Source organism: Schistocerca gregaria, chromosome 2 (genome assembly GCF_023897955.1).
Source record: "Schistocerca gregaria isolate iqSchGreg1 chromosome 2, iqSchGreg1.2, whole genome shotgun sequence".
Classification (NCBI taxonomy): domain Eukaryota; kingdom Metazoa; phylum Arthropoda; class Insecta; order Orthoptera; family Acrididae; genus Schistocerca; species Schistocerca gregaria.
Window position 1 is genome coordinate 267,335,254 of NC_064921.1, and position 22,730 is coordinate 267,357,983.

Genomic DNA, 22,730 nt, shown 5'->3' on the forward strand with positions numbered 1-22,730 from the left:
CATTTGCTGCACGCAACGGAGGTGTGCCCAGCAGTTCATAAGTGTCTCGATTGATCAGTGAAACTGCAGCACCGGTATCGAACTGGAATGGTATCACTTTGCCGTTAATGTCCAAGTTTACAAAAAGTTTATTGTCCTGCTGACGACAAGAGCGACTGTCTCGTGCAAAGTGAACTGACACTGGTACATAATCACTTGCGACTTGACGGGAGTTCCGGCGATGTCGACACACACTATTTTTGGGACGAACACAGTCACTATTAGAGAGAGTGGCACTGCGCGGAGTGGAATGAACTACATGAATTTCCATGGGCGAAGTTTCGCGAGCCTGAGTATCCGTGGTTAGATTCCGATTCCGGCGCGAAGCAAAGGGCCTGGAACGGTTTTGAGCTTCCGATCTGAGCTTTTTCTGGCAAACACTCTGAACATGTCCTTTCTTATTACAATAAAAGCAAATAGCTTGCCGTGACGGGCAATTCTCACTCGAATGTTTAGTAGCACACCGCGGGCATGATTTGATACTGCATTTGCTGGCCTGCGCGGCGCACGTTGACCCTGGATGAGCTGTCCAAGGGCATCCAGTAAGGCCTGCGTCTGCTGATTCTGTAAGCGATAAAATTCGGACAGTACATCTGGAGATTGTGGAGAAGCCATTACACAAGTAAATCAGGGCAGTATCGATACGAACGCGGTTTTGCCTCGTCGCCAATGTTGTGGTTGGCGGGAGAGCCAACCGTGTTTTTCTAAAGGAGGCCGAAATGCACGCGTCGTAGCTCACGCAGGCTGGCGTGAGGTCTGGAACATGATAAGGGAATTAGAATGGAGAAAAACGGACGTAGCTGGTGGAATACTTAACTTTAATCCATTCATGGAGAACGTCGCTCTTTGTGGTACATGATTCACAGTATCAATAGTACGGATACTGGCGCCTTGCTAGGTCGTAGCAAATGACGCACCTGAAGGCTATGCTAAACTGTCGTTTTTGCAAATGAGAGCGTATGTAGTCAGTGAACCATCGCTAGCAAAGTCGGCTGTACAACTGGGGCGAGTGCTAGGAAGTCTCTCTAGACTTGCCGTGTGGCGGCGCTCCGTCTACAATCACTGATAGTGGCGACACGCGGGTCCGACGTATACTACCGGACCGCGGCCGATTTAAAGGCTACCACCTAGCAAGTGTGGTGTCTGGCGGTGACACCACACAAACTTTTTCTTTTTTTTCGGGTTTCACTTTACTGGTGTGTCAGACGTTTAGTATCACTGGGTCAATCATCAAAAAATTTGGTTGCAGCAATATGCACCTTCTTCTGTGCTAAAGACAACTTAACTATGGAGCAATGAACGTAATTTTTCCTGCTGGTATTATTATTATGTACATCATATTTCCTTTTGAACTGTAGTGGATTATTTACAACAAACTTCACGAGAGAATGAGTATACTACGAAGTAGTAGTTAGAATGCCCAATTCCTGAAACAGATATATGCAAGATGATAGTATGTAAGCGTCACATGTTCTCCTTACAGCACGTTTTTGCCTAATGAAGACTTTCTTGCTTAACGATGAGCTAACTCTGAGCATTATTCCTTATAAGATTATTGAATGAAAATATGCAAAATATGTCAGCTTACTGATTCGTCTCTCCCCATATTTGCAATGATTCTAAGTGCAAATGTGGATAAACAAATTTCTTTTAGGAGTTCAAAAATTTGCTTTTCCCAGTTCAAATTCTCATCAATATGGATATCTAATAATTTTGAAGTTTACGTCCTACTTGTTATTTCCTCGCTATGTGTTACACTTATCATTGGTGTAGTACCTGTAGATGTGCAGATTCTAATGTGGAGTGTCTTTTTAAAATTGAGGGTGAGATTATTCGCAGAAAACCACACTATGATACTCTTAAGAAATTTGTTTATCATTTCTTCTGCTTCTGTATACATGCGTGGATTGATTACAGTACTCTGCCACCTGCAAAAACTCTGCTTGTTGTATATTAGGAGGAATAATAGTGGACCTAGCACTGAGCCTTGGGGAACCCCATACTCGATTTCTCCCAAGTCAGAATTACATCCCCACTAGATTGGTTGCATTGTCGATTACAACTTTCTACATTCTTTTGGTTAGATATAATATTGTAGAGTCATTTACAGTACCATCGGTCCCATAAAACTTCAATTTATGTATGAGAATACCGTGATTTACACTTTCAAATGCCTTAGATATGTGGCAGAGACTGATTAATGAACATGTAAATGGCGTTCTTACTAGAGCTGTCCTTCTGAGATCCAGACTACGATTTGCTGTGGATATTATTGTTCTAAAGTGAGGTACTATTGCAGGATACATCACCTTCGCAAAAATTCTGGGAAATGATGTAAGCAGTAAAACAGGTTGGTACCTATGGACGTCTCTCTTGTCATCTTTCTTGTAGGCGGATTTAACGACGGTATACTTCAGTCTCTCTGGAAAAACACGTTGAGTTAATGACGTATTACATATTTCAGCCAAGACAGGGTTTATTATACGGGACACAAATTTTTAGTACTCTATTGGAAACACCATCAAAACCAAAAACCAACGGAGCTTTTATTTTTGAGAGAATGTATAATTTTTTTCACTTCAGAAGGACTGAATTTTATGAGAGTCAATTGTTCAACAAACAGCTATGATTTTTCTATTGAACTGTTAGTCCCTATGCTTTCTACTATTTTAAGAAGTGATTATTAAGTACAATTGCTACCTATGACTTATTATTTAAACCTCGTCTAAGCAGTTCAAGAGCGATGTTATCCTATTCTGTGGCTGGTTGCCCTGCTCTCGTTTCAGTACATTCCATATAGCCTTAAGTCTGTTGTCGGAATTACTGATTTCTGACATTATGTGCATGTTCCTTAATTTTAATAACCTTTCTTAGCAATTTTGAGTGGTTTTTGTAGTGTGCAACTACTGCGGAATCCCTACTTGTACTTGCCAAAAGATTGCATTCCCTTTTCCTTTTACAAGATACTTTAACGCCTGTAGTGATCCATAGTTTTTTTTATAAAGCCGTTTAGTGTTCTTTCTGATTAGCTTATGTGGAAAGCTGTTTTCACATAATACTGTATGCATTACATTTCACGCCACGGAAAACTAATGCAGCGGAAATCGTGTTATCAGATCAAACCTCAGTTAGAAGACCGAAGGTTGAAGAGAAGGTGACGTAGAACATCGACATTTATTTACTAGAGGAAGTATGTCAGATACGAGTACAAACCGCAATGCGTTTCGAAAACAACTGCAGAGGTATCCAGATATTGTACAAATAATTCCAGCAACAAGGACTTCAGGATGCAATGTTACTGGTTAAAGACCAAGGATTTACGAAAAGAAAGATACACTACTACTACTTCTACTACCACTGCTACTACTACTAGTAGCGTATTTGGGGGAAAATGAATAAATAATGTTGTTCTTTTCTGACGGTAATGATGGTTACCCTGTAAATTAACCATCATTCACGACGGTCAGGTCAGCCCAGTAGAAGTTTTCTCAATTTAGGAGACGTAGTATAGGCCATATTGGTAGTTGTAGATTAAATGTTGAGAGACATAAAAGTGTTAGTTATAAGCAAAGCCACAGCACAGTTTACAACTAATTATCTGTTTCTCTGCTTCTCCTAACAACTAATGATTACGTATCAACGAAAGCCCTATTTCCAGGCTTCAAAACGCAGCTAATGGCTCACCTTCTCTCACAATAGCTATCTCTCCCACATACTGGTCTGCAGCCCACACTCTTCAACCGCCCCTCCCCTGACAACTTTTCCCTTATACTAGCTTACAGAGTTATTTACTTAAATCAAGTCCTCTCCTAACAGCCACTATTACTGTCATTCCAATTTTCTTGTTCTTCATACTTTCTTTTTCTGACAGTGCTAGACATTATTTAAGTTGTTTTAAACTAGTCTATATTATTTTTAATGCACTTTGTTTTATTATTACAGTTATTATTGCCATTTATCCTTACTTTAATTATAGTGAACTATTATTATTATTGTATCATTAGCTTATTATCTTCTTTAAGATTGTTAACATTTTCATGAATATTTTGGTAATAAATGTATGTGTTGTTCCTGGTCAGATGTAAGAGAGGGCCTTAAGGCCCTTGTCTGGTCGGGCTAAATAAGCAAATAAATAAAATAAATAAATATTTTGTATCACATCGCTAGTTATTTTAAGTACATAGAGCAATGACAGCCACCCTGTAAACAGCCCATCACATAATAATATGTGGCGTAACTGTAATAGCAGTCATCTTGTCAATTGACTATTAATGACTTATCCTGTAAATTGACCACCATTTCGTCCAACTCAGTGGTATCTGAGGGCAACGGCAGTCACCTTGCAGACTGACTATCTTATCCCCACCCAATCGTATCAGGAGGGGTTATTATTTTTGTACTTTTGTTCTTTGATGCATGTCTGAAGAAAAAAGGCATGCCAAAATACACTCCTGGAAATTGGAATAAGAACACCGTGAATTCATTGTCCCACATTCCTGGGGTCAGATACATCACATGATCACACTGACAGAACCACAGGCACATAGACACAGGCAACAGAGCATGCACAATGTCGGCACTAGTACAGTGTATATCCACCTTTCGCAGCAATGCAGGCTGCTATTCTCCCATGGAGACGATCGTAGAGATGCTGGATGTAGTCCTGTGGAACGGCTTGCCATGCCATTTCCACCTGGCGCCTCATTGGACCAGCGTTCGTGCTGGACGTGCAGACCGCGTGAGACGACGCTTCATCCAGTCCCAAACATGCTCAATCGGGGACAGATCCGGAGATCTTGCTGGCCAGGGTAGTTGACTTACACCTCATAGAGCACGTTGGGTGGCACGGGATACATGCGGACGTGCATTGTCCTGTTGGAACAGCAAGTTCCCTTGCCGGTCTAGGAATGGTAGAACGATGGGTTCGATGACGGTTTGCACGTACCGTGCACTATTCAGTGTTCCCTCGACGATCACCAGAGGTGTATTGCCAGTGTAGGAGATCGCTCCCCACACCATGATGCCGGGTGTTGGCCCTGTGTGCCTCGGTCGTATGCAGTCCTGATTGTGGCGCTTACCTGCACGGCGCCAAACACGCATACGACCATCATTGGCACCAAGGCAGAAGCGACTCTCATCGCTGAAGACGACACGTCTCCATTCGTCCCTCCATTCACGCCTGTCGCGACACCACTGGAGGCGGGCTGCACGATGTTGGGGCGTGAGCGGAAGACGGCCTAACGGTGTGCGGGACCGTAGCCCAGCTTCATGGAGACGGTTGCGAATGGTCCTCGCCGATACCCCAGGAGCAACAGTGTCCCTAATTTGCTGGGAAGTGGCGGTGCCGTCCCCTACGGCACTGCGTACGATCCTACGGTCTTGGCGTGCATCCGTGCGTCGCTGCGGTCCGGTCCCAGGTCGACGGGCAAGTGCACCTTCCGCCGACCACTGGCGACAACATCGATGTACTGTGGAGACCTCACGCCCCACGTGTTGAGCAATTCGGCGGTACGTCCATCCGGCCTCCCGCATGCCCACTATACGCCCTCGCTCAAAGTCCGTCAACTGTACATACCGTTCACGTCCACGCTGTCGCGGCATGCTACCAGTGTTAAAGACTGCGATGGAGCTCCGTATGGCACGGCAAACTGGCTGACACTGACGGCGGCGGTGCCCAAATGCTGCGCAGCTAGCGCCATTCGACAGCCAACACCGCGGTTCCTGGTGTGTCCGCTGTACCGTGCGTGTGATCATTGCTTGTACAGCTCTCTCGCAGTGTCCGGAGCAAGTATGGTGGGTCTGACACACCGGTGTCAATGTATTCTTTTTTCCATTTCCAGGACTGTAGTTGAGTTCTTGTGACTAGGAATGTATCACAACATTAACATTACATTACATCAAAACACTATGCAGCTGTCCACAAGCTAATAGCTTTTTGCACATTTGCAACTAGTGGATCCAAATTGCATATCCACCGTAATGCACCAGGCAGAACAGTTGAAGGCAGAAAGTACAAGCTGTCGACTCATCACAGGACCTTCCCCCGTCTTCTCGTGTGTACGGTCTGCTGCCACATATCACCGACAGTACCTTCAGCGTCGACAGGCCGTTCACCTTCGGCGACGACAGGACGCAGCCAGCATATCACGCGGGCTTCTTCTTGCGCGCCTGCGGCTTCCATAGCCACTGGTCACCAGCTGCGCCGTTTCCCCTTACGGGGTTGATGTAGTCTCGAGCAGTGTCTATGTACTGTCGTGGCACCAGCCAGTCGAACAGCTGTAGGACGAGGTGGCACAGCGAGATCACCAGCAGGAAAGGCCACACTCCGCTGGCAGCGTAACTTCTCATCTGGTGCCCCAATGTGTGCGTAGGGGAACTGGCGACTGTGCGGTACACCTTCTCGGTGCGCCGCGGCACGTCGGGCCAGCTGTACAGGGCAGAGACGCGAGCGTGCCGCTTCCAGGGGTCCGGGCCCCGGCCGCTCCTCAGGTCCGACAGAGCTGCCTCCAGGCCTTCCAGGAGAGCTGGCACAGTGGGTTCTGTGACGTAGATCAGATCACCACTCTGGTGCTGACAACCAGCAACCCACAGGCGGCAGCCTCCACGATGGCCATGCAGTAGGCTTCGGTGAGGCTCGTGTTTAGGAAGAGCTGGCCCTCCACCAGCGCGTCGCGCACGCGGTCGTGGGGCAGGCTGCCCACCAGCGTCACGCGCTCCTGCAGCGAGTGCCGCTCCCGCGTCTCCTCCAGCAGCCACCGCTTCGGCCCGTCGCCTACCACCAGGAAGTCCACATCAGAGTGCCTGGAACAGATTTCTGGGACGATCTGCGCCGTGAGGTCGACTCCTTTTCGGTACACCAGTCGGCTCACAATGACAATTGTTATCCTATTTACACTGTTGTTCTCCGACTTTGGCTTTGGCACAAAAACTGTCATGTCGACAGCATTGGGGATCACCGAAACATGGTCGTGTTGCACCTTGGCTCGCAGAACGGTGTTCTCCTTCCCAGTGTGGGAGACACATAAGCAGTGATCACAGGCTGCCAGCGACAACTCCAGGAACTTGTTGCTCTACTGTCATCTAAAATTACTTTTAACTTTTTAAAAATAAAACATTTCATTTAGTCTAAGCTCCAATTCGCAATGGTATGAAAACACATATTTTCAGTGCACGCAAGCGTAAGCACGAAAAACGTATAATGCTTGGCATATGTTAAAATCCAATATGGCTAGTGGCTGTGGCTACGCTAGCTTGATGTGTTTTAACCCTGTAGACTAGCCGTCATTGCCTCCTGTAGTATTTACTTGCTTACACTTTTTTATGTTTCAGGTGGTTAAAGCTGTGTATAAGAAAGTGAAAGGTCAATGCACTACAGAAGATTTGAAAAAAAGAATAGGAAAACAATATGTTACTAAAGGTTTATCGGTTACAAACGTTACTGAAAATTTTAAAATCTCTTTTGACACACTGAACTATTCTCAATAACTCCTGACGCCTGGAGAAATATCGATTTGCCACTTTTCTTGCTCACAGGTGATTAGGAGAACGCGTCCAAGTGCGCGATGCGGTGCAAGATGGGACAACTACTCACAGAAATTAACGATTTTTTAATGTAAGACGAAGAACCACAGTATTTTAATTTTATTTGATGAATGCTTCAAATGTGTAAATGGACAATTTAGTGTTTTAACCTCATGAGATGTCTTTGACAACCTGGTTATGACAGGAATGTTTCTCGAATCAAGTTGTTGAGTGTGTGCAGGATATAAAACAGTTGAATACTACCAATTATTGCTGTTAAGATGTAATAACCTCCATCTCCGATCCTTAAAATGAAAAACAATGAACAGACATATTTATCCCAAAGAACAAAAGCCACACTTACTTTGCGAATACTGACCAACGAGCATGTTACGCGCTGCATCCAAAGTCCTAGAATATATTGCTCGCAATCGACTGAGTTAATACTCATGCAAATTCAATTTATTTGACAAATATCAGTCCAGTTTTCTTAAATACCATAGCACAACCACCGCACTGATTAAGATAAGTGCTGAGCTGAAATACGCTGTATAAAACCAGGAGATCATAATAGTGACTAGACTTCAGCAAAGGATTTCATACCGTCAGATTTGTGTTAGGTACTGCTCATCAAAATGCGCCAGCGAAAATTGTCGGAGTTTGAAAGTTAACTGAAAAACAGAGCCGGCCGGGGTGACCGAGCGGCTCTAAGCGCTACTGTCTGGAACCGCGCGACCACTACGTTCGCAGGTTCGAATCCTGCCTCTGGCATTGATGTGTGTGATGTCCTCAGGTTAGTTAGGTTTAACTAGTTCTAAATTCTAGGGGACTGATGACCTCAGAAGTTAAGTCCCATGTGCTCAGAGCCATTTGAACAATTTTTTTGAAAAACAGACAGCGACGTACCTACTGTGGAAATCAGAAGTTTTTCAGTAAGCATGTTCTCTCAAGAGTGTCACAGAGATCGGTCCTGGGACAACTATTGATCTCCTCGTATGTCAAAGACATCTCATCGCTTCTGCCTTCCTGTAAATGTCATTTCCACGCCGACGATCTCCATCTGTAGCTAAGTGCCAGATCTGAAGATGCGTATGGAAAAACAGACCAGTTAAAACAGACACCCATATTTTAGTTCTGAATAACCGGTATTTTTTGGTGTTTGTTGGTTCTTGATAGTTATAGTTTCGTTCGTTTTTTACTAATAATCGGGTGAAAAGTCGGTATATAAATTTGCCGAGGCAGCAGTGCTATAATATTTGGTTTTTAAATAAAACTATTTAAAAAATGAGTAACGTTTATTCGTAAAATTTCGGTTGCTTTGAACCATTAGAGTATTATATAAATTGGTAAAACTGATGAGCAATATTTTAAAACAACCCTTATACCTAGAAACTAGCAATAAAATCGGTACATCATCTCAGAGACAATAAATGTACCTGTTGCCGTGTGTGGCCTATTAGACGGCACTTGTGCATGTGCATTGTGCAAGGTTCAACAGGCTCTGAGCACTATGGGACTTAACATCTGAGGCCATCAGTTCCCTAGAACGTAGAACTACTTAAACCTAACCAAGCCAAGGACATGACACACATCCATGCCCGAGGCAGGATTCGAACTGCGACCATAGCTGTCGCAGGGTTCCAGGCTGAAGCGCCTAGAACCGCTCGGCCACACCGGCTGGCCATTGCGCAAGACCTGCCCACACGTAGTCTAAAGCGTATAGACCAGTGATTCAAGACGTGTGCTAATTACCCCTTGAGGGACAAAATGAAATTTTCTGAGGGATAGAAACGAAAGGATTCGATCGTGTTTCGGTCACGAAACTATTTTTAAAAAGCCATCACTATCATATATATCATTTCTCGAGTTAATATCCCTTTTTCTCAACACATACAAATCGAACAGAGATGAATGGGCTATCTTTAGAAAGATTTTTTAAACGGCTTCTGACTTTGCATACGGGCTTTGCGCTAATACTATTTGCGCAAAACTTTAAAACAAAAGAGACTTTTAACTATCATAGACAAAAAGACATCATGGTTGCCGAGCTTCATACCTGTATTTTACGAAGCTAACTTATTAATCACGAATAAGAGACTTCTTTTTCATATTAACTTATTAGAAATATGATCTTATTTGTTCTAAAGTACTTATTAACTGTAAATTTGTGCATAGAGTTGTCACAGATAATAAGTGTGATCACTGCGGTAGTCCATTATCTCTACCTGTAGTGCAAATTAATTTTTCTAAACGAATATACTTTGCGAAATGACAAACATATTTGTCATTGACGCCAACTACCCTTATGCCAACGACTACACTTACTCCAAATACTATCATTATTTACAACTATAAGGTTAGTACTGGTCCCCTGTTTACAACTAACGCTCAGCTGATTGACACCGGGAAAACTGTTGTAATACCACAGATAAATTAACACCATAAGAGCGAAGAATGCCTTTTCAATCGACAGGAAGACAGTTGCTTATTGAAATTGCTTTTGCGATCACTATAAACATGTCGCAGGGACGTGCGCTTCAAAGAGCATGATTGTATTATTTACCATACCTCATCTTTACTCATGGGCAATTGCATATAGCGTTTTCGACGGTAACTTAATCAACTAACATTTTTGCACCCCTTAAAGAAAATGAAAAACGAAAAGTACAGGAAGATTACATTCTTACGTGAGATATTGTTTACGCCAAGCTATTGTAATTCTCTATACAGAATTTCGTTCAAAATTATGTTAATGGAAATGTATACAGGCCCTTTCTCCTAAGCGCCATCAGGTGCATTTTTTCAGGTGTTTGAGCAGATATTTGCAATTTGGCTTTTGCATTGTGTATCTAGGGTCTGCCCAAGCAAATAGTTATCATCAAATCTTCCATGGGACGCGCAGTGTCAATAGAAAGCGTCGGTTTGTGTCCCGTTCCCAATTAATTTATTTCTTAGTCGGAATTTTAAGTGACCATTCGATAGAGCGGTACCAGATTAGTCTAGTGCGACATTTGTTTCATCGATATGTGCTAACAGGGACAGTAACACACGATGAATTATCAGTCTTCCAGCAGCGGCAGCAATACACTGTCCCGCGCTGACTGCTACCCGCAAGCATGAAGCGCTGCTTAGTCACTGCAGGACTGCTGTTTATTTTTCGTGTGTTACTGTCTCTGTTAAGACATATTGATAAAACAAATGTAGCAAATTTGTTTGTAATGGGGAACAAATCGGCACTAGAAGACGTGACACGCACTACTCGTTTGGGATGTCTCTAGCTACGAAATGCAAAAACGAAACTGCATACATCTGCCGAAACACCAGAGAAAATGCACCTGACTACTCTTAGGAGAGACACCTGGTATACAAGAATGCATCATAAGTTCATGATTATTATTTCACGTCGTTCGGTTCTTTTTAAAGATGTTTTCGATTCATTCTCACAACTACACTTATCGCAACGACTACCCTTATTCCAAATAATCTCATTCTTTAAAACTATAAAATTGCAAAAGTTTCACGCAGATCCCCTGTTTATCATTATTTCATAAGAATGTAATACTGAGTTAGTAAGTTACCAACAAATACATATCTTTCAAATGCTAACATTAACGCATGGGCAATACGTTGGAGACTACAGCCTGTGAAACGAATTTACGGACAACATCTGCCTCATACAGCCCAAAAATTACTTGCATACTTTGAACTTTGTACCGTGAATATACGACAGTAAACCTGAGAAATATATGCGATATATGCTTATAAATCAAACAGATATGCCCTCTCCGAATTGCAGGTACTTTCTGCAATAGACCAAAAATTGCTTCATTACTCACTTCACAACAGATAAACAAACCAATTGAAAAAGTGGTTCAAATGGCTCTGGGCACTATGAGACTCAACTTTGAAACGTCCCCTTAGAAAAATTATACAGAATTGTGCTTAAACTGACACATAATATTTTTTTAGTGCAACGCAATCTGACTTTCAGAAATCCCTACAAAAGAATGGCCCTGACTAACATTAACCTATACCTTTCACAAACCACTTAACTCACCAAAAATCTTCGTTACTCGAACTACTGCAGTACAGCGAGCACCACTACTGCCAGCTAAATAAAAGATTAAAACTACGGAAGGCACTAACTACTGATAGGCATAGTTAGCGAATGAAAGATTTTAATAGAGAACAAACAATGTATTTACCTTAATAGTCATAATATATATATCAGTTCATGACATCCAGTCTCACAAATTTCAAAACTCCGCCATCTCTCTCCCCACATCTACCACTGCTGGCAGCTCACCTCCAACTGCGCAACACTATGCATCGTTAACATCCAGCTGCCGGTGCCAACACTACAATGGCATACAACAATGCAAACCAGCGAACAAACTGCACACAGCACAGCCAGCGATTTTCATACAGAGCACTACGTGGTGGCGGTGTTACCAATATAAGAACCTAAACAGCCTACTTACATAGCCCTCATGCTCCCCACAAAAAATTTTACAAATTGTTTTGGGCATAATTATAATTACAATAACAAAGAAATCAAATGCACACACTTATTGATACAATGTTGGTCAAAAGCTAAAATTTTCTCACAGTCCATAAAGACAGTCCTGATCATTCATCACAGTAAAATAGCAGTGTTTTTCTCAAAGTCTGAGCAGTAAAAGAAAATGCACACAGAAGTAGTGGATTTCCATGCAGTCTTGAAGTAGTGTTGTCCTTTCAACGGAAAGATAGTGCTGACTCTTGACATGCAGACAGGTAATGGGCCACAACAGAGCAAACCCACAGCAGAGTCCGTCGAAGTTTTGAAAAATATTGGTAGGTTGGTCATCACAGAGCAGACCCACTGTAGTCCTAGTAGAAATTATGGTATTGGTGGGCCACGAGAGGTGCAAACCCACTGCAGTCCTTGTAGAAATAATGGTATTGGTGAGTCATCGAAGGTGTAGACCCACTGTAGTCCTTGTAGAGATGGCTAGCAGCCAACTGTTGCGACTGTGCAGGTTCACAATCACCATCGAAGAGTCTTGTGGACAGTATAGCAAGTCCATAAAGCACCACTTGTCCACTCACAAAAAATTTGTTTGAAATGTCCTTAGAACCAGCAATGCTGTTATCGAATCCCTTGCTGAATTATTAACACACGTGCAAACACTATCAGTCCCTACTTCTCACATATTGTCCATATACTATGACCAACAGAAACGTGTGCAGTGAAATGTAATTTACAAGTTACTTAATTTGATGAATTGGTGTCAATTACAATTTTATAACATGAGAGTACAATAACAAAGGTACAAAATACATCATTAAAACATAATAATACAGATAACATTTGTAGTAATAGGGGCTTTACAAAAGAATAGAAATAAACACGCACATCAGTGTTACAAAAATTATGACATAAGTAAATACATAAAGATCAGAATAACTTTTGAAATGTAAACTTCACACATGAGCATTAAAACAGAACAGAATTAATAATGTCTAACATCTTTACAAAGTAAATAACATATTATTAATTCAAATTATATTTGAGGATAACAGTATTCCTCATCATAGTTCATGTAGCTGAGTATTTGATAAATTCTGCAACATAAGTCTTATCAGATAAACATATAAAGACCAGAAGAACATAAATACACAAGGGTACACAAACACATAGTGGGATAACACATGGAAAGGACAGGGTTTGTTTTCAGTGTAACATTTGGTACTGCAGTCCAACCCAAAACTTCATTCCATAGATCTTTCGTCTTATTTCAACATTTGTTTCCACCAAAAAAATTCTATCCAAGCATTCTTTTTGTATTTATATGTTCACATATTTCTTACCTCATTATTTATTTTCCATTATCTTACCTCATCATTTATTTCCAAGAAAATCCTACACAAACCTGTTGTGCCTAAACCCTACTTTTTTTGTTCCTATCCTCTTCCAAAATACTTTTTTGGCCAAACCATTTTCTTATAGCTTCTCAATGCATTCCTTCCAATTCATCACAACTCATTCTCTTATATAGTCTACCCCCTCTTAAGCTAACATAAATCTACTGAGCTCAGATGCTTAACTAAGGGACGAGGCAATGCAGCAGCACAAAACAATTAATACAACAGCAATGACAAAAAAATGCAGGTAAGCACAGCAAGCATCAATAAATGTAATAACTTTTACCTAAACATGACAAGCCCACAAGCAGAAAAAACAGTACACTAAAGACAACGTAGATAAGGGAAATATAAATTCACATCTTAATGTCTATATAATTAAAGTGGTGCACCACAACTTATTCTACCATAAAAATTACCAAGTACATGAAAAGAAAATTATGTATGCAGTTCCTGTGAAGGGAAATGTCTTTTTGTGCTCTCTCATTTTTTTGGAAGTATATCAGATTATTATTATATACTGGATCTGTAGACAGAAAATATTTATATTAGTACATCTATAAAATTTTATTTTAACCACTGCTGCAGTGCAGCTAGAAACTAGATATTAAACAAAATAGGCAAAGCAAGGCGTGAAACGTGATTCGCTAGCCATAAGGCATTTCATAATGCAGTAAACAATCTTCCAACTAGCAAGACAATAGACATGAAACGTTTCTCATCATTTCATTTCAGTAAATATAATAAATTAAGAACTCTACAGTGTAATCATGTTTTCAAGTTTGAGGGTGTCGTATTTACGATGCTTTCTACAAAGGAATGTCAATAGCGAGGATAATGGCCTCTTTTCTTTCTCTCCAGCTGTGCCTCTGACAGGCACACACTAATGGCTTTTTTCAAGGCGTCTGTCACGCAGCTGGGTGCCCACGACGCATTACGTGCAGGTGGTCACTTAACTTTCTTACCGAAATATTTACGACAGCAGTTTCCGCTACAGTGACAGTCTCATATAAAAATATTTCACAGGTCAAGAATTTGCGTTACAAATCTGTAGAAACAAAATCCTTTAAATATAATAGTGTCCAAAAAATTTTCGCCAGCATAGTGATACATTCACGCATATACACACATTTCATAACTCTTAAAGTACGATTCTCGGTTTCCAACATCCTTTTTCACAAACCAGAGTCCCTAACCACTACTCATTGTTCCTTACCTTATTACACATATACATATTCGTCGACACTTCTTCAATATTTCATCATAAAAGATAAGTAGCATAACCAAATAACTCATATAGCATTAGCTTAAACATACCTCAGCAGCATAATTCAAATCGTCGTCGCAATAATAACATCATAACACCTCAGTCAAATCTCAAAAACGTCATAGCTTACTGCAATAATTTGAAAACCTAAAAAAAATTCTCTGCTCATGTCAAAAGTGTCATCTACCTCAAACGTACTTTAAAAATCATGATCCCATACCAAATATGTCATTCAAAGCTCTCATAGTATCACAATGGTTCCAAAAAAATATGAACAGTTCACAAAGTACAGACAAAATACAATTTCATAAGTGTGAAGTTGTCCAACTGTGTAATTACGTAAACATCTGTCACTGATGTAGTAAAATAAATTTTTGTCTCTCCCAGTTAAATGATCAGATAGCTGTGAAATTAATGTGTTAGAGAAATATGGTACCGATGTGTAAATTTGTATAAGCAAATACCATATTAGCTTGGGCTCCCTGCGCTTGCCATACACATGGTACGCAGAGTATGCGTGTACCCCCCTGAGGATTAATGTAATTATACCCTCAGGTGTTACAGATTACAGCAATGGAATGAAATGTATCACGGAAAACTTTCTTCGTAATTCAAATATGTTGAAAAATAAATGGTTTAAGTACAAACTTAATCACTCAAATGCGTGTCCTGTAGCGCTAAATGTGCGTCTTGCTGTAAGATAATCTCTGTGGAAGTGTCGTAGTTATTGTGCTCCGAAAGCTAAGTTCTGCAGAAGTCAATGTACTTACCTCATGATAAACGAAAGTGGAATGCTTTGCGTATAGATATCTTAGTTATTACGCTTATTGTCGTGATGAAGTAAGTACTGTACTGTACGTATTGTTGTGCTACAGAAAAGGCTGTCTCATTGTAGCTATACCACAAACGTTACTACTAAAACATGTTTTACTTTCCAGAATAATACAGAAAAACTGTGCAGATATAAAACAGATACACCGCAAAAGCACAATGTAAATTGTGTCACACATTAGTAGCGTCGTGATATAATCGTGTAGCTATCAAAGAAACCAAATTCTAAGTAACCTTTAATCTCACAGAAAGTACTTCAAATAAAGAATGTCTTTTCAACTAAACCAAAATGTTGCATTAAAATCTCATTAGCACTACTGGTAAATGTTCTAAGCATGTGACCCTTATGGTCGTTACGTAATCGTGCCATAAACAAGCAAGTATGTACACACACAATAACACTGTGACGTCTGTTCACTATAACGATGCAGTCGTAATTTCTGTTTAAATAATTTCTCTTGGTTCTTGACTGGATAGTTAACTTCAAAACATTGTTGCATGTTAACAGTTTCTCAGTGTGACAAAGCATATTAGAAATGTGAAGTGAAATGTTTTATGGCAAAGACAAAGTTAAAAAGCTGATTACTTCTTAAGACACGGTTTTATATGGTAAATGTGGTGCAATCTTTAAACCTTTCTAGTGCGCAGAGTTTCAACTTCAAAGCAATTATCATGTTGTGCACGTCGGTAAGGAATGCTAAAATTTTTCTCAAGGTGAGCGTCTATGTTATTTTTCTCTGAGCCAGCCGGCGTACGCGGCTGCCTGCGGTGCAAGTTATTGTCTGTTCCTTTGTTGGCGCGCGCCGTTATTGGGATTAGGAGACCTAACTTCTACAAATTCACCTTGTTGAGAGTGCCCTGCTCTGTTTGCATCTCGCCAGTTCTGATGCAATTCAAGTCTGTCGTTACGATTATATCGTCTGTCGTCATGTCGGTAGATTCCATAGTTTCTTTCTTGTCGGTCACGTGGTGGAGAATTTCTCCCTGAATCGTAACTGGCGCGCTGGACCGTTGCGTCTTAAGTTATTCTGTCTCCCTTGATAATATTTATTTTGGTTCCCATATTGTCTGTTTCTCTGATTGTCTCTGTGATAGTCACTACCGCGGAGAGGTGATCTTTCCCTGCAATTATTACTACTCTGCCAACGGTTGTCATAGGTTGGTGTCTGTTTTGGTCACGATTTGGGTTGTACGAATAGCCTTGTCGTGTCCAGTTATTATTTCTTTCATCGCGGAATTGCAACGGATGTGACCTGTAATTGTTGTGCTTTTGTTTTCGCGTTCCGCGATTGTCAGTGTCAATTTCTAATTCTTGTAAGAGTCCCTGAAAAGCTTCAATGTCGTCTTCGCATCGTCCTGCTAAAATAATCTGTCGTAAATGTTCAGGTAATTTGATTAAGCAAATGCCGATGAGTTCTGAGGGGCTGTATGGGTTTGAAAGATACTGATTCTTATGTAACATGTCTTCGAAATATTTGACAAGACTGGAAAATTCAGATTGTTCGAAATGTTTCATCATTATGATGCTAAGTTTTACTCGGTCTTGTGTAGCTTGAGACCAATATGTTGAGAGGAAGGCATGATAAAATTCTCCTTCACTGTGACAATCGTGAATTACCGATCGCATTCTTACAGCAGGTTCATCATTATGATGCTAAGTTTTACTCGGTCTTGTGTAGCTTGAGACCAATATGTTGAGAGGAAGGCATGATAAAATTCTCCTTCACTGTGACAATCGTGAATTACCGATCGCATTCTTACAGCAGGTTCATTCTCCAAGTAGCCACACATAAATTCTAATCTGTGCTCTAATGACCAGTTGGGAGGAAAACAATGAGAGAACTGATGGAGCCACACTTGTGGATGCTTTGAATTTACGTGCAGTAATGAACAGCTTATAGTCAAAATCAACGTGTCGGCGTGTAGCATATCGGTCATTGTTACGTCGTTTCGGCGGTTCCATCTCAAAATTCGGTGCACCTTGCCAATTTCTTTCATAATTTCCGAAAAGCCCTGTGTTATTATTTTGTGGCTTTTCCGTATTTCTAAGTCCCTCTTCCCGTATTGGAGCGCGAGTGTCCTCTGAAATACGTAGTTCTTGTATTATCTGTGTCAGCTGATCTTGTACTTCCCGGATTTCTCTTTGGTGTTGCGTATTAATTTGATTCTGATTTTGTTTGAATTTCCTAATTTGTTCGCACTCTTCTGTGTCATTCAGATCATCATCTATCTTTGCAGATAAGTTAATGAACTGATCCGAAAGTTCGGCTACTTTCTCCGATAGTGTACTTATTTCCTCAGTGTGTTTTTCTGAACCAAATTTCAGAGTGTCCATTTGTGTTGAAATCGTATCTATTGTGTCCTCTAAGTTTTGCTGAGTTTTTGCAAGTTGCGTAACCGAATCGGTAGATGCAACTGAGTCAATTTTAGCTTGCAAGATCTCATGATTTTCATGAACAATAGTTTGCAGTTGTTTTATGGCTGATTCGTGATTCTGTAATGCATTTTCATCCCGTGAAAAAATAGGTTGGAAGTGCTCACAAATTTGTGTTTTTACGTCATTACAGATTTTTTGACATTTCTATTCGATTTTATGCAACTCAGTAGTTAAATCTTCACGTGTTTGTTCAAGTGTATGTTCCACTGAGTCTAACTTTTGAAGCTTTTGTTCCATTGTGTCTAACGTTTGAAGATTTTGTTCCATTGTGTCTTACTGTTGCTGTGTTTGTCTCTGGTGTTGTTCCATTGTGTCTAACTTTTGAAGCTTTTGCTGTGTTTCTCTCTGATTTTGTTTCATTTGTTGCATTAATTGCAATAATAACGTATTAGTGTCTGGAATTTGTTCCTCTATGCTTTTCGACAGTGGATTTGCACCGGCAACATTCACATTTTGACAAGCAGAATATGTGTCTTGACTTATTTGAGAAAACGGTGAGGACGCAAAACCTGAATGTACAGTATTTGCAAGATTGTGTCCTGTCATTTCAGATTCCTCACGCGAGCTGTTGCTGACCGATCGATCGATAATGCTTCCCTGTTCACTAATTGTTTCACTGCCTACACCATTATTTGCAGCCCGCTCCATTTCCCTATGCACTATTACGAAACTACTACTTTGAACATTAGTTAATTCACTACATGGTGGCGCTAACACACTGCTTTCGTCTTCACTGTCATTTCTCAGTTTACTTTGGAGCCTAGTATTACGTTTTCCACACGCCATTATTGTCACAATATTTCACACGACAACACAGAAAAACACAATTTGAACAGCAAAAATAAGAGAACACATTAACATAGCAAATAATATCTAGTTAATTGCAAGCGCAGCTGCGAAACACTTAGTGCAAATCTACATGCATGCCAAAACTGTTTTACTGTACAACAATGAAAGACTACAACTACAAAGGAGATTCTCTCTACAATTACGCGCTAGCAATAAAGAAAATCTACATTAATTACACAAACTACAAGAAAAAAATCAGCAGATTCCAGTGAGGTATCCTCGGCTAAGGGTCGACATATGAAACGTCCCCTTGGAAAAATTATACAGAATTGTGCTTAAACTGACACACAATATTTTTTTTGCGCAACCCAATCTGACTTTCAGAAATCCCTACAAAAGAATGGCCCTGACTAACATTAACCTATACTTTCACAAATCACTTAACTCACCAAAAATCTTCGTTACTCGAACTACGGCAATACAGCGAGCACCACTATTTCCAGCTAAATAAAAGATTCAAACTACGGAAGGCACTAACTACTGATAGGCATAGGTAGCGAATGAAAGATTTTAATAGAGAACAAACAATGTATTTACCTTAATAGTCATTATATATATATATATATATATATATATATATATATATATATATATATATATATATATATATATATATATATATATCAGTTCATGACATCCAGTCTTACAAATTTCAAAACTCCGCCATCTCTCTCCCCACATCCACCACTGCTGGCGGCTCACCTCCAACTGCGCAACGCTACGCGCCGCTAACAGCCAACTGCCCAACACTACAATGGCAGACAACAATGCAAACCAGCGAACAGACTGCACACAGCACAGCCAGTGATTTTCATACAGAGCACTACGTGGCGGCGGTGTTACCAATATAAGAACCTAAACAGCCTACTTACAACTTCTAAGGTCATCAGTCCCCTAGGACTTAAAACTACTTAAACCTAACTAATCTAAGGACGTCACACACATCCATGCCCGAGGCAGGATTCGAACCTGCGACCGTAGCGGTCGCGCTGTTCCAACGCCTAGAACCGCTCTGTCACACAAGTCGGCCAAACCAATTGACAGCACAACGCAACAGTACTTATGTAACGGCTACTAAACTGATGTAGGGCCTACTCAATATTATTTATTATTACTATTATTATTGTCATTATTAGTGCCAGTAGTGTGACACAAAACATTACGAGCTTGAAGTCTTCAATTTCTGCCTGTTCAGAAGCAAGGAATCTGCAAAAGAAGTTGTGTTAGGGAGACGAGTGCTGCATGGAAACATGTTTTGTATTAAAGATCTATTCTCAATGTTGACAGTTAGCATTCTTTCTGAAGAAATTTGTACTTAGCATTTGCAATACATTGAGAATAGCTTCATCCTTCTGTAAAACCTAAAAATCTCCTCCTGAACACGCCATGAAGGCCCAACGGTACCGACCGGCCGCCGTGTCATCCTGAGACTACAGGCGCCACTAGATATGGAGGGGCATGTGGTGAGTGCACCGCTCTCCCGGCCGTTTTGTCAGTTTACGAGACCGGAGCCTCACTAGGGCTGAGTGCGCATCATTTGCCGACAGTGCTCGGCAGACCGGATGGTCACCCATCCAAGATCAGCCCTGCTCGACAGCGCTTAACTTCGATGATCTCACGGGGAACGGTGTTACCTCTGGAGCAAGGCCGTTCGCTCATTCTATAAAAAATTGTTAGAAATAAGTAGTATCAACTGTCCCTATGGCTCTTGATTTAATAGACACCTACAAAAACTAAAAGTCATTTACCTTTCCTCATTTCAAAAATAAAACTGATCAAAAATTGTTTTATGTTCTACAGTTTAGTTCGGCCCTAATGCTGATGGTGATGGGAGGGTGGGGGGTGGAGGGGTACTAAACAATACCTGATTACACTCAGTGACAATGCTCTCAGATAGGTAGTTCCTCGGTATTATCCTCGGACATCAGTTGTACTACAGAATGGTGTAGTTCCAAGCTCGTGGAAATATTTTACGAACTGTGGTAACAGTGAAGTACAATGCTCCATTTGCTTTAAAAAATTAAAAACGGGAGGAGGCACATCAAAGTTGAGACATCATATAAGGAGGAAACATCCACAGTATGCCCTGGAAGAGAAAATAACTTTGATTAATAAAGGTCTACCTACAGTTTTATTGGCGGGCCGTAAACTTGGGGTAGTATAGCCTACCCTTAATTTTGTGTCTGCAAAAGTGACGATGTAGGAAGATCATCAACTTATGACCTTTTGCCCTCGCTGTTGCCGCGCCTATCTCCTCACCTTTACAAACGTTGCTGGAGACTGTGAGACTGATTTCTACTGCAGCCTCTGTCCCATATCGATCGTGATCTGCTACTCCTTATCCTTTATTAGAGTTTTTCAATCTTTGTTCGAAGTCTATGCTTATTGCTGGATGCAATAGCAATAAAAAGCCTAAAATAGGTTATTTCGGAAACCGGTTATTTTCGAGCGGTTTTAAGTCACGTTAAACTGGAGACAAAAAGAACTGGAACCGGTGTAACCGCCATCTCTATCTGAAGGCACTAACACTGCCATCGAGCAAGTGGGCGTAAAATCTACGAAATGCGAAAAAATGCCAAGTAATTGTAGTAATCGATGAAAATTTAAGTAGTTAGCTCTGTATCCGCGAAAAATTGCCCCTATTCTTCTTGACAGCATCCTAGCAGTTTATCAGAAAAGAGTGAAGAACTATTGTGCAAGTTCGGATGAGCCCCTCAGATGGGCAGGAAGCACTGTCGTCAAACGCAGAAAGCCTTACATCTGGCACTATGCTCTCCAGAAGTTTAGGAGCATATTTCTACAGGATGTGAAACGAGACTTGGGCAGTCCCTCCACTATAGCGATATACTATAAACGGTACGCGTTGTGAACTCTACACTGTTAGAAGGAACCGTGAACGCTTGTGTGTGTTACATCTGCAATATCTATTTGACGATGTTAGCAGTGGTCCATATACGCCCAGTTAAGACGGTTGCCGTCGTGCATGTTACTTGGCTACCATACATTATGTTCACTTCATCGGCTCCTGAGTGCACAAGCACCTCTGTACCGCTTGCCGGATGTCAACCATAAAACAAAAACGTTCGCAAACTCCTCTGTTGTTAATGTTCCCCTCTCGAACAATCTACCTTGCACACAGTACAATTGGATGTCCTGTTGCGTTTAAGAAATAGGCAAAGCACTTCTTTCTATCATCCTAATAATTTTTCCCAAAAATTAACGGTTATGAGTGTGGCCAGATTCCCTGTGTCAAATAGCAGGGAAAATGCTCCCACATGTTTCCAAATGCGCAGCTTTCGCTTCTCATTTCTCAGTCAATCACGCCACTTCCTTTCCCTCTATAATCATTGCTTGTTTTAACAGCTCTCTCTGTCTCCTTTTCTTCCACCCTTTCTTCATACCAACTGCTAGCGCTCATAACTTATATCTTCCTGCCTGTAATTTGTCTTTCTCATTGTACTCATCAGGGGTGATTATAAACTGCCTTTTCAGCGCCATTTGTGCCTTAGTTATTTCTAAATGTTGGATTATATAGTAATGTATCTTATGCTTGTCATAATGAATATAATGTAAAATGTCTCTTGCGATGTCAGAGAGTGCTTTATGGTCCCAATCTTGCCACAATAAATAAATAAATAAAAATAAATGAAGCTTCACCATTTTTGATAGCGAACAGGAATCTGTGAAGTAATCGAAGAGAGGAATTGGTACATCTTGTAAGAGATTTAGTGACAAGTCATAAGAAAGGTATCTTTCTGTTTTATGATGATGATGTTTGGTTTGTGGGGTGTTCAACTGCGCTGTCATCAGCGCCCGTACAAATTCCCAATTTTTACACAGTCCAATCTAGCAACTGTCACGAATGACGATGAAATGATG

The 22,730-nt window shown here is 40.9% G+C and overlaps 1 protein-coding gene across 1 annotated transcript in view; it reads right to left on the minus strand.

Moving 5' to 3' along the window:
* Window positions 1-6,183: 6,183 nt before the first annotated feature.
* The window catches only part of LOC126335741 (uncharacterized), an 82,564-nt gene continuing 66,017 nt past the window's right edge, over window positions 6,184-22,730 (minus strand). Inside the window, 2 exon segments of the mRNA XM_049999198.1 lie at window positions 6,184-6,599; window positions 6,602-7,109. Of these exon segments, the coding sequence (XP_049855155.1) occupies window positions 6,184-6,599; window positions 6,602-7,109 (924 nt within the window).